A 12,370-nucleotide genomic window follows, 5' to 3' on the forward strand; every position below is an offset into this window, starting at 1 on the left:
TTAGAGAACTAGTTTGAAACAAAATTCTGCAGAGATGTGTAGTTAAAAAAGTTAAACAAACGTGCATAATAAATGGTCAGTTTGAGCAGTATACACCTTACTCAATGATACTATGCAGAATTCTCTGGCCACATTCAGTCACTAGTGATGGTCTATGTACTGAAAGTATTTCATTAAAAATATCCCATCTTCACATTTAACTTCGGTTTGCTTAAACAGTTCAGCATTAATTACTAGGGACATTAGTGCTGTGCATTGGCGTAATACAGATAGAAAATAAAAATAACTTTGGTTGTGCAAAATCCATATAATCATTTTACAGGTCTATGCCTACCTGATTAAAACAATTTTCATGCTGTGCATTCTAAAAGCAAGAGTAGGCTTTGGCTTAAGCCAACAACAAAGCACACGTACCAAGAATGGGCACATACGTTACTACATAGCAGGTCCCGGACATTCACAGAAGACTGATAGTGGAAGCTCTTGACAGTGGCTTATGCAAAGAGTGGCTTCCTGCTAGCATAAAGAGGAGCAGCTAGAATTGCAAAAATCATATATGCTTCAAATAACATGGGACATACCAATACCAATCAGACATAATATTAAGAGAAAACTCACAAATAAGGCTATCATTGTGGAGATGCAAGCTCTCAGTCAACACCGTGTCCTGAATACCTGGTAACAAAATACAGCCCCTCCTTATCAGTGTAATGGTTCAAGACCAACAGAAAGAGTTCTCATCTTTCTGACAGGACTTACTCTGTAAAGTCTTTACCCAATAATGTGACCTATACTTTAAAACCAACATATAACCTCGGGAGAGTAGGCCTTCTTGGCACAATGCAAGCATCAAACAGTGCAACAAGGAATATGAGAAACAAATGCTGAACCTTATACACCAACACTTGCTTCCGAATGAGGTTGCAGTTAATGTAAAAAAAAAAAAAAACACTGACGAAGCCAATAAGCTGGCATTTAATACGTCTATTGAGAAAAGTATTTTATAAAGCTAATAAAGAAAGCAGCAACACAGAGTGACTGATTATGTTTATTTTATGGTAGATGCATGGCAGACATTGTTAAATAGTTTTGTCAAAAAAATAATTTATCAGAAAATGAGCAGATATATACAATCATTATAAATCTAACTGCTAAGAAGTAATTTGTGTTTCTACTGTCAGTTGGATTATTTTTTCTTCTCACGGGTATGGATTCTATGGTGTATCTTCAGCTTTCCTTTTAAACGAAAAGCTTTGCCACAGTCATCACATTTATGAGGCTTCTCACCAGTATGAATTCGATAGTGTTCCATCAGATGGCTCTTTTTAAAGAAAGCTTTGTCACATTCAATACATTTATGTGATTTTAGACCACTGTGTACTGCCTCATGTTCTTTCAGATAGCTTCTTGTATTGAAAGCTTTGTCACAAGTAAAACATTTATATGGTTTCTCACCAGTATGTATTCTCTGATGTGTAATCAGGAGTGCCTTTATGTTATATGCCTTATCACATACAGTGCATTTATACGGTCTAAACCCTGTGTGGTGTGATAGATGATACTTAAGAGTGCTACTGGCTCTAAAAGATCTGTCACATTCAGAACATTTATATGGTTTCTCACCTGTGTGAGTTCTCTGGTGCATCAGTAGATTCCCCTTTGAAATAAAAGCCTTGTAACATTCAGTACATGCATGTGGTTTCTCCCCAGTGTGACATTTCTGATGCATGGACAGTTGAACCATATGCTTGAAAGTCTTTTCACATTCAGAACAGTTATATGGTTTTTCTCCTGTGTGATATCTCTGGTGTGACACCAGCTCTGCTTTTGTAATGAAAGCCTTGTCACATTCAGTACATTTATATGGCTTTTCTCCAGTGTGGGTTTTCAGATGCACTGTCAGATGCCCCTTCTGTATGTAAGCTGCGCTACATTCTGAGCATTTAAATGGCTTTTCCCCAGTGTGGAATCTCTGATGTCTTAACAGATCTGCCTTTTGAATAAACGTCTTGACGCATTCAGAACATTTATATGGTCTCAGTCCTGTGTGGCATGCCTGATGTCTCTTTAGACTGCATTTTGAAGAGAAAGATTTGTCGCATTCAGTGCATTTGTGAGGTTTCTCCCTGGTATGTACTTTCTTATGTCGAGACAGTCGACTCATCAACTTGAAAGCTTTGCCACATTCAGTACATTTATATGGGTTCTTGCAGGTGCCATTTCTCTGATGAATCTTAAGCTGCTTCATTTTAATGAAAGCCTTGTGACACCCAACACATTCGTATGGTACAACTCCTGTGTGGCTTACCTGGTGAGTCTTTAGACAGCCTTTTGTACTATAAGCTTTTTCACATTCAGAACATTTATACGGTTTCTCAGCAGTGTGTTGTCGCAGATGAGTCACCAGCAGCCACTCCGTAAGGAAAGCCTTGACACATTCAGTACATTTATATGGTTTTAGTACCCTGTCTGCTGCTCTGTGTTTATTTAAGGTATCATTTGTACTGAAGTCTTTGAAACTCTTAAGACCATGTCTTTTCTTACCCATATGGTTTTGGTGGCGTAGCAGTGATTGGCCTGATCTAGCAAACGTCTTATCACACCGATTACAAGTAAATGTAGATTGAGCAGTCTGCTTTTGATGGACATTTCCAAGAAAAGCTTTGCGACATTTAGAACATGTAAAATGTGTCTCCATCATTTATTTGCAAATATATTCGCTTGGAAGTATATTCTTCTCACAATTAGTTATGCATAAGGTATCTCCTTTTTCCAGATGTTTTGGTATGCCAGTAAGCAGTGGTTTAGAATTAAAATGGGTTCAGAGGTAGACAATATCCATGGTTGTTTCTTGGATCAGTGACTCCTGTGACGATTTTACATCCTATTATTTGAGTTGCCTTCATAATGCTTTCTTGCTTTAATGTCTAGTTATGTGATTAAGTCTATGATATGATAGAAAATCTTTATCATATCTTGTACATTTTTGTAATGCGTCTTTGGCTTGCAACTAACATTTAGGTATCTGTTTAAAACATGGATCAGTTGATGCAGGAAGGTTGTTTCACACATCTTTTTTGCAAATATTGTCTTTGCAGATGTGCTGAAATCCAGCTTAATGTAGTACATTTCCGTGGCAAATTCATTGTATGAATTATCTGATGATTCAAAGTACCTTTTTACTCTAGAGTGTCATCATGTTCATTACATGTAAATCATCTCTTTGGTTCAAGATACCTGCTTTCCTTAAAAAAAAAAAAAAAAGCAACAGTTTGCACTATCTCCAATATTTGTTTTCTCTTGTAAGCATCTTTAAGTTGGGACAGGATTTTCATGTATCCTTAAAGGCCTTGCTTGGCCAATTGTTGCCTTAGGAACTATATGCTTTAGTGAGCACTATCATGGTGAATGCTTGGTCAGACTTTGCCTGGATGTCCTTTCTTCCTTACAGGAATTCTTTCACCTGCTGTGACGAAAAAGACAACTGGAGTTAATAGTGTTCCCTTAAATCGTAATTGCATTATTGTATGTGAAAGTCACAGAGTCGTCTCTATCATGCTATGCTAATAATAAAGGAGATCTAATTGAAATTTGTATAGCGGATGAATTTATTACAGAGGTATGATCAGTCTGAAATTTCCTCCCTCTTTCCTTCCCATCTCTCACTCTCTTCTCACAGTTTGAATTGATGAGGAAACCTTGATTCTTGAGACAGAATGTGCACATCGTTTGCAGGGATTAACATGTCAAGATACATGTGATCTACCACCTACCTAATAATATAACCATGTAATAATCCCCAATGCGTTACTTCACAATACTATGTACATTATTGGTGAAAACTTTGAATCCTTCAGCTACTTAAATCCATCTAGGCTACAGCATTTTTATTCCATACACATTTTGGCTGAATTCTCTTTTGCAACTCCTAACATTCTTCAAGGCTGCAATAAATGATGTTGGTTTATAACAAGATTTCTGGAATTTAAATTGTGATGATATATATGAAACTTTCATACAATAGTTTAATGTATATTCTGAAGACAATGCTTGCAAGTGTCTAAATATCCTTATTAATATTATTTGCTATCAGTTTAAATGTAATAGCTGCATTATATTAACAGCAATAACAATGTGAATAACAACAATATTGATAATAATCATTATTATTCCCAGAGCCAAAATATACAAAATGTCAAGTTGTTTTTATACAGTTCTATCACCATGTATGTTCAAAATTCAGCACAGACATACAGCTTGTAAAACATAATAGTAATTTGTAATACAGCTTAATATCTGTTACTTGTTGTGTTGAAAAACCTTTTGAGTGCTATCCCTAGCTCACTTTATAAAATCATTAGTGTTTGCAACTTTAGCTGCCCCGTTCAAAGAAACATTATGAATTAAAAAACTACTGCACAGTTTCATTCCACATCCCCATAGGACGCACTAATGAAAATTAAAACACAGGAGAAAATAATGAGCAGATAGTAGTACAACAAACTATCACAAAAGCGTTCCATAAACCATCACACATTTATGCAAAGTAAAACATTACTGGAAAGTAGAAACCACTATCAAAAGGTAGCTTCTGAATTAGAGTTTTTGAGTATCCTGCTTGTCATATTACAAGTGCATAATTGTGCAAAGTACTTGTAGTAAGGAGGATTTCTGCCAAAATCTAAATCAGGCTCTACTATTCTGCCAAAATCTATACCAGGCCCTTAATCTGATACATACAATCCCATCTTACACCGTCACAAATATAGCTATGAAAAGCGAAACTAGTGTCATGGTTGGTGAAAACAAGATAAACATCACTAAAAAATTTTACATAGTTTCTGACATCTGAACAGCCAAAGCGGTTTCTAGGAACTAGGCAGCATTTTAGTTACGGCATTAAATAGAAAACATGCCTCTCAAGATTCTTAAAATGGATCACACATCATACCTTGGAACAACCAGTTGAGCTGTTCATCAGTGCAGAGGAAGCGCAAATACGTGCGCTCAGTGAAGCGCACCTTCTGCACGGCTTGCAGAGCCAACCTTCCAACCAAAGGTGAATGGCTCAGTAATCTGGCGTGACCTCTGGAGTTTATATAACTGATTTTGTCTCATGATTTCTAAATGAATCTGGGCTCAGAGACACTGAAGCTTCTACAAGACTAAACTACTATGGCATAAAATATGTCAGCTCTATCCATATATTGATCTTTGAATGGCCATAATTATAAATCATAAAAGCAAAAACAAAAAAACTTAAGCGAGGGACCATATTGCAATGGCAGTGTCTGTTAGCAGGCAGCCATGCCAATTTCAGCATTCTGTGTGTGTGTATATAAAACTTTCACACTTTTTACTAAAGATAATGGAGGCTGAATGCAGACAGAATAGAAACAGACTAACTAAAACGAAGACTATGATGGTGTTCACGACAGAAGGCTGAAATGCAATGTATCAAGGAATGAAATACCCTAAACACCCAGACGCATACACAGGCATTCTTGGCACTTATTGGGGATTATGAACCTCTGTAGAGAATTACAGTTCTATCAATGCTCCACTCTTAGTGCTGACATCCAGAAAGTAGTCCCAGAAGGTGCCTCAGACTACATAATATCAGTAGGCCTTTAGGCAGCTGATGTGTGAGGAACCACTTAAGGTAACCATTAAAAATGGGGTCTTTGGTTGGCAGTCAGGTTACCCCCTGTCCAAGCAAGGACCCTCACTCTAGTCAGGGTAAAGGAGACTCACCCTCAGTTAACCCCCACTCACCCCCTTGGTAGCTTGGCACGAGCAGACAGGCATAACTTCAGAAGCAATGTGTAAAGTATTTGTACCAACACACACAGTAAAAACACTACAAAATTACAACACAGGTTTAGAAAAATAGGTAGTGTTTATCTAAACAAAACAAGACCGAAAACAACAAAAATCCAACATACACAAGTCAAGTTATGAATTTAAAAAGCAAAAGAATCTAAAATCCTTTAGAAAACAGTGAGAAGGTTGTTAGCGTACAAAAGTACCTGGGTAGCTTCAAAATAAAGCTGCACGGGCGAGCATGTGTAGGAAAAGGCCAGAGATGCGTTGCTTTCTCCTTCGCAAGCGAGAGCGTGCATCGTTCCTCCTCCAGTCGGTTCATTTTTTCTCTCCCGCAAGAGAGCGATGTGTCGATCCGTACGGGCACCTCGGGTCCGGGCAGGCTTTGCATTGATTTTCTGCATCCAGCGATGTTGCACGGGAATCCGGTCGCATGGTGTCAAGAAACCGAGCTGCATGGGGGTTTGCGTTGTTAACAGCAGCTGCTGCGGGTGTTGTGCATCATTTCTCCAGCCGTATTGCGTCAATCTTCTAGCAGCAATGCCTACGCAGCGTTGATGTTAGCCGCGAGGCTGGCGGCTCATCCTCTTTCAGCCATGAGCCGGGTGGTGCGTTGAAAGTTTCCCTGCACTGCAGTCTTTGCGTGGATTTCTGTCATTTTCCACCAGCTGCACCTTTCAAGGGCCCAGAGACAGGTTAGGACACCACTTGGAAGGCAGGACTCTCAGGAGAAAGCCCAAGTGCTGGCAGAGAGAAGTCTTTGTTGTTCCTTAGTCTTCAACAAGAGGAGGCAAGCTCAGTTCAAGCTCTTGGAGATTCTTCACCAGTGGGAAGGCACACAAAAGTCAGTATTTGTCCTCTCACAGGCAGAAGCAGCTACTACAAGCCAACCCAGCAAAGCACAGGCAAGGGGACAGTATTCCTCCAGTTTCTCCAGCTCTTCTCCTTGGCAGAGGTCCCTCTTGGTTCCAAAAGTAATCTGATTTTCAGGGGTTTTCGGTGCTCTTCTTATACCCCTTTCTGCCTTTGAAGCAGGCCTATTTCAAAGAAAAGTCTCTGTTTTTTTCAAGGTCCTTCCTTGCCCTGGCCAGGCCCCAGACACACACCAGGGGGTTGGAGACTGCATTGTGTGAGGGCAGGCACAGACATTTCAGGTGTAAGTGACCACTCCCCCCCCACCCCCCATGGCCCATCAGGATATGCAGGCTACACCCCACCTTCCTTTGTGTCACTGTCTAGCGGAGAGGTGTAAACAGCCCAACTATCAAACTGACCCAGACAGGGAATCCACTAACATGCAGAGTCACAGAATGGTATAAGCAAGAAAATGCCTTCTTTCTAAAAGTGGCATTTTCAAACACACAATTTAAAAACCAACTTCATTAAAAGATGTATTTTTAAAAATTGTGAGTTCAGAGACCCCAAACTCCATATGTCTATCTGCTCCCAAAAGGATTCTGTGCTTTAATAATATTTAAAGGCAGCCCCCATATTAACCTATGAGAGAGATGGGCCTTGCAACACTGAAAACTGAATTTAGAAGTATTTCACTGTCAGGACATGTAAAACACATAAGTACATATCCCACCTTTAACATACACTGCACCCTGCCCATGGGGATACCTAGAGCCTACCTTAGGGGTGCCCTACATATATAAAAAGGGAAGGTTTAGGCCTGGAAAGTGGGTACACTTGCCAAGTCAAATTGGCAGTTTAAAACTGCCCAAACAGACACTGCAGTGGCAGGTCTGAGCCATGTTTACAGGGCTACTACTGTGGTTGGCACAACCAGTGCTGCAGGGCCACTAGTAGCAATTGATTTACAGGCCCTGGGCACCTCTAGTGCACTTTACTGGGGACTTACTAGTAAATCAAATATGCCATTCATGGATAAGCCAATGTACACATACAATTTATACAGGGAACACTTACACTTTAGCACTGGTCAGCAGTGGTAAAGTGTCCAGAGCAACAAAAAAAAACAGCAAAAACAGAGTCAGCACACAGAGACAACCTGGTAAGTAGAGGCAAAAAGTTAAGGAAGACCATGCCAATTCTAACAGTACTGGAATTCTGTCATCCCTTCCTTGGGCAGACTGAAGTCTGAGATAATGATATTGGCACAGTTCTATTCTAAAGCAAGAATGGTGCATCCACACCCTGTGCAGACTGATGCCTCACGTCTTCTGTGAAATACAATAAATTGATGGGTTGAATGTTTGAACTGATGAAAACAACTCTTAGTTGCATCTAGCTCATTGGTTTCTTTTTCCCACCACACCACCTTAGACAGGAAACAGCTTTATGCATATTAGTTTACGTCCTGCCCCAATATAAATAGTCCAGGCCAAACTGCCAGCCAAGTTCCCTCAGAACCAAGTACAAGCAACCCCAGACCAGTTTCAGCTTATTTGTGCTTCATGAGTAGGGTATAGCTTGAGCCACAGTGGCACAATGAGCATAGGACCCCCATGAGTGGGCATAGCCGTCGCACTTAAAGGGCTTTAGTGATCTAGAGTTGTTACAATTAATTGAAGTATTCCATCCATCACCTTGTTCTTTGGACAGATGCTGCCAGGTATGTACAGACATAGGTCCAGTGTTTACTGCACCTTAGAGCTTGAGTAACATCCTACTGACGAGGCCCAAATAGGCAGAAAAGTATTTTGTTGCTTGTAGTAGTTTGGAGGGGGTCTTGCCAGGCAACTTGGGAAAGATTGTTCCCATGAGAAACAGGGGTCAGCACCGATATCCATAGTATGAGCCGTTATGTAGAGAGGCATGGAGGGTAAAAAAAAATGCTAGACTGGAATGCAGCCAGAGCAATCATCAGTGGCTGATGTCTTGGATTAAGGATGTTGGCACAATACTGTTCTAATTCAAGAAGAAGGGTCACAAAAACACTGCAGCTTTTATTAGCAGTAGGTTATACCTTGTAAACAACTGGAAGTGCTTTCCCATCGTGAGAGTTTTGAAGAGGTTAAGCCCTGGCTTGTTGGCCAATGTCTAGATTAATCATCAGCCCATCAAATGACTAATGGCCATGAAAGGGGATAATCCCAAATTGCTGAGGTGAGTCATCTCTTCCTGGGAATAGATTTTGTTGTTGAGTACATTGCTCAACGTCTTCCAGTCTGGATTCCGCAAAAACCACAGCACTGAGACTGCCCTCATCGCCTGTACAGACAACATCAGGACCAGATTGGACAAGGGTGAAACCGTCGCCCTCATCGTCCTAGACCTCTCTGCAGCTTTCGACACCCTATGCTACCAAACCCTCCGCACATGCCTCTTCGACACCGGAATTCGCCACAAAGCCCTGGACTGGCTCACCTCCTTCCTCTCCGAAAGAGCCCAAAGAGTTGGTCTCCCTCCTTTCCAGTCTACAGCCACCAAGACCATCTATGGGGTCCCCAAAGGATCCTCCCTCAGCCCCACCCTTTTCAATATCTACATGGCTCCTCTCGCCACCATCATCTGCCCCCACGGCCTCACCATCATTTCATACGCTGACGACACCCAGCTCATCATCTCCCTCACGAAGAACCCATCTACTGCTAAGAATAACCTACACGCCGGACTCTCTGCCATCGCTAACTGGATGACAGCAAGCCACCTCAAATTGAACTAAAAAAAAAATCATCATCATCATCATCTTTGGTCCCAACAAGACAACATGGAACGACTCGGTGGCCCACCACCCCTTGGACCACCCCCAACACCCACCACCCACGCACACAATCTCAGGATGATACTGGACTCATCTCTCTCCATGACTCAGCAAATCAATGCCATATCATCCTCCTGCTGCAACACCCTCCACATGCTACGCAAGACTTTCAAATGGATTCCTTTAGAAACAAGAAGAACAGTCACCCATGCCCTCATATGCAGCAGACTGGACTACGGCAACGCCCTCTACGCAGGGACCACAGCCAAGCTTCAGAGAAAACTCCAGAACACAGCTGCACATCTCATCCTCAACCTCCCTCGCCACAAACACATATCCACCCACCCCAGATCCCTACACTGGCTGCCCATTAACAAAAGGATCATTTTCAAAATCCTTGTCCACGCTCACAAGGCCCTTAACGACACCGGACCGGCCTACCTCAACGAGCGAATCAACTTCCACAAACCAACTCAACAGCTCCGCTCCACCGACCTCGGCTCGTTACAGTCCCCTGCATCCAACGCACCACCTCTGGCGGCAGATCCTTCTCCCACTTCGCCGCCAAAACCTGGAACTCCCTCCCCATCAACCGACGCAAGACCCAGGACCTCCTAATCATCAGAAAGCACCTCAAAACACAGCAAACCCACTCCTCTCCCCCAGCACCTTGAGACCCTACCGGGTGAGTAGTGCGCTTAAGAAACTTGTTTGATTGATTGCTGGAGCTTCTCATGGTAATGCGAATGTGTGTATGTTTTTGAGGAAGTTCAACAAAATGGACTAACATGACTAGGATTCTTAAGTAGCTTCTAGGTTTGGTCTAATCTGAGCAGGGAGTAGTGTATGCAAAAACATCTCCAAAAGTCTAGGATCTGTGGTATTGCCACTAGTTTTCCCTCCCCTTGAAAGTTTCCCAGTCTTTTTGCTTTCTAGCAGCAATCTGTATAGCCATGGGCCCGGAGGGACCCTTCAAAACAAGCAGCTGTTAATCATGGACAACCTTTTGTGTAATGTGAAGGGAGACCTTCAATTGCTCTTCCTACTTGTAGTTGTAAAACTCTTATGCACCCTCTGGACAAGCCCTGGTTGGCAGCAGCACATTTACACTTTTAGAAGTACACAGTCTCACCAAGAGGAGCTGCCTATTGTCTTCTTCTATATAGTAATTAAGTCCACATACATGGGCCAGATGGGCCTCTTTGCAAATATTATTTGTTTGGGATGTATTCTAACAGGCACTTCTGATGTTAGTATTTCCAGTAGCTGTACACATTTTGTTTTTCACAATAAAGGTTGCAAAATGGATTTTTCCCACTGAGTAAAACTATCAACCTTTTCTTTCTATGCTCCTCTTTATTTTGCACAAAAAAAAAAAAAGTGAGAGAGAAAGATATATATATATATATATATATATATATATATATATATATATATATATATATATATATATATAAATAAATTCTCCACCAGTAAATGTTATATGCAAGGTGTAAAGGTGTAACTGGGCATCTGCACATAGGCAGTGGCCAATGCATGACATTCTGGGGAAAGGCTCTTTCCAAACTCCTCTCTGAGGAGGAGAAACATTGGCACACTTTCTTGAGGATGCTCTCACTTTGCCTGGCAGTGGCCCAAATTTGTGAATTTAAGGCGGAGTTGCCCACCAATTCACTGAATATCCTTTAGACCTACACCTGTGTGGACCCTACTGCTATTAGCAATGCCACATTTTGGACTGAAGAGCTCTCCACTTCCAGTTCAATAGTAAGAAGACTAATGTGCATAGTAAAACGCTGCTGGCTTGCCCAGTTGCTGAATTTACCAATGTGGAAGCTCACAGACTCAGTACCTTGAAGTCTTCTCTGCCAGAGGGAGGACATCTGCCTAACTAATCTACTGCTACACGATGCAGTTAAGCTGAGAGGTGACCCAGTCTGGCAAGCACTCTCTCATAATACTATCTGTATCAAGTTTGATTTTCTTGATTGACCCTACCTGTGATTGTCCAGGTCTCGCTTGGCTTGCCAGCTAGTGGGATGAAGACAGACCTTTGAGATCGGTGAGGAAAAAAGCATCTGTGGGCTTGGCCAACCTCAGTGATCATGAGGACAGAACCTGATCACCACAAATAATGGTCCATTCTGAGTGTGGGAGCACTGACATAGAGCTTCAAGGGCAGCTATGTAATAAGGCATCTCCATCTGGGGTTAAAGACACTTATCCATAAAACCAGGAGGTAGGCTTACCAAACTAGAATCAGTAAACACACTCTTCGAGAACCTTTCCACTTGCTTTGAAACGTTTGCTTACTTTCTGAGTCGTTTCAAACGTTCGTTAATATCCAGGGTGGAAAAAAGTGAGGCTGACTTATAGCAAAGTCACTCAATTTCATAGCCCGTTTATTGGGGGTCAGTTAGTAATTCAGATCATTGTACGTTTGCAAACACTGCCTACCCCTCAAGGATTATTAAGTGTACTGATATGTTATTATGCTTAGAAATTGTTACCAGTGTACAGTGTGCAAACCCAGACGTCCTGGTTTCACTAATATATTGTTTTATAGTATTGTAATTTGTTTAAACAATACTTCTACTTTCCTATGTATTTATTAGGAAACTATTCTGTTCCTTCAACATCTCTGGTTTCTGACTCGCATCTTAATTACAACTACGATAATTAAGTGCCTACATCCCCTCCATTTAGCTAGGCCTTTACCATTCTCTGATCACTACTCTAAGAGTTAAGGAGGGTTAGTGAGGCTGGCGTTTCATCATGGGCTCAGTACCTTAAGGCATGGTTACTGGAGACCGCTAGCATTCTCACTGTTTCAGTGCTTGGTCGCCTTTGAGGCTGCAGCAAAGTACAAGCCTGACA

At 41.5% G+C, this 12,370-nt stretch overlaps 1 protein-coding gene across 2 annotated transcripts in view; it reads right to left on the bottom strand.

The window, feature by feature from the left end:
- Positions 1 to 1,029: 1,029 nt before the first annotated feature.
- LOC138249648 (zinc finger protein 84-like) overlaps positions 1,030 to 12,370 on the bottom strand; it is a 30,967-nt gene continuing 19,626 nt past the window's right edge. For both annotated transcript variants that reach the window (XM_069203594.1, XM_069203593.1), the window contains one exon: positions 1,030 to 3,466. In XM_069203594.1, the coding sequence (XP_069059695.1) occupies positions 1,187 to 2,701 (1,515 nt within the window). In that variant the 5' untranslated portion in view covers positions 2,702 to 3,466 and the 3' untranslated portion in view covers positions 1,030 to 1,186. The remainder of the gene's footprint in view (positions 3,467 to 12,370) is intronic.

Source organism: Pleurodeles waltl, chromosome 8 (assembly GCF_031143425.1).
Source record: "Pleurodeles waltl isolate 20211129_DDA chromosome 8, aPleWal1.hap1.20221129, whole genome shotgun sequence".
Taxonomy (NCBI): Eukaryota; Metazoa; Chordata; class Amphibia; order Caudata; family Salamandridae; genus Pleurodeles; species Pleurodeles waltl.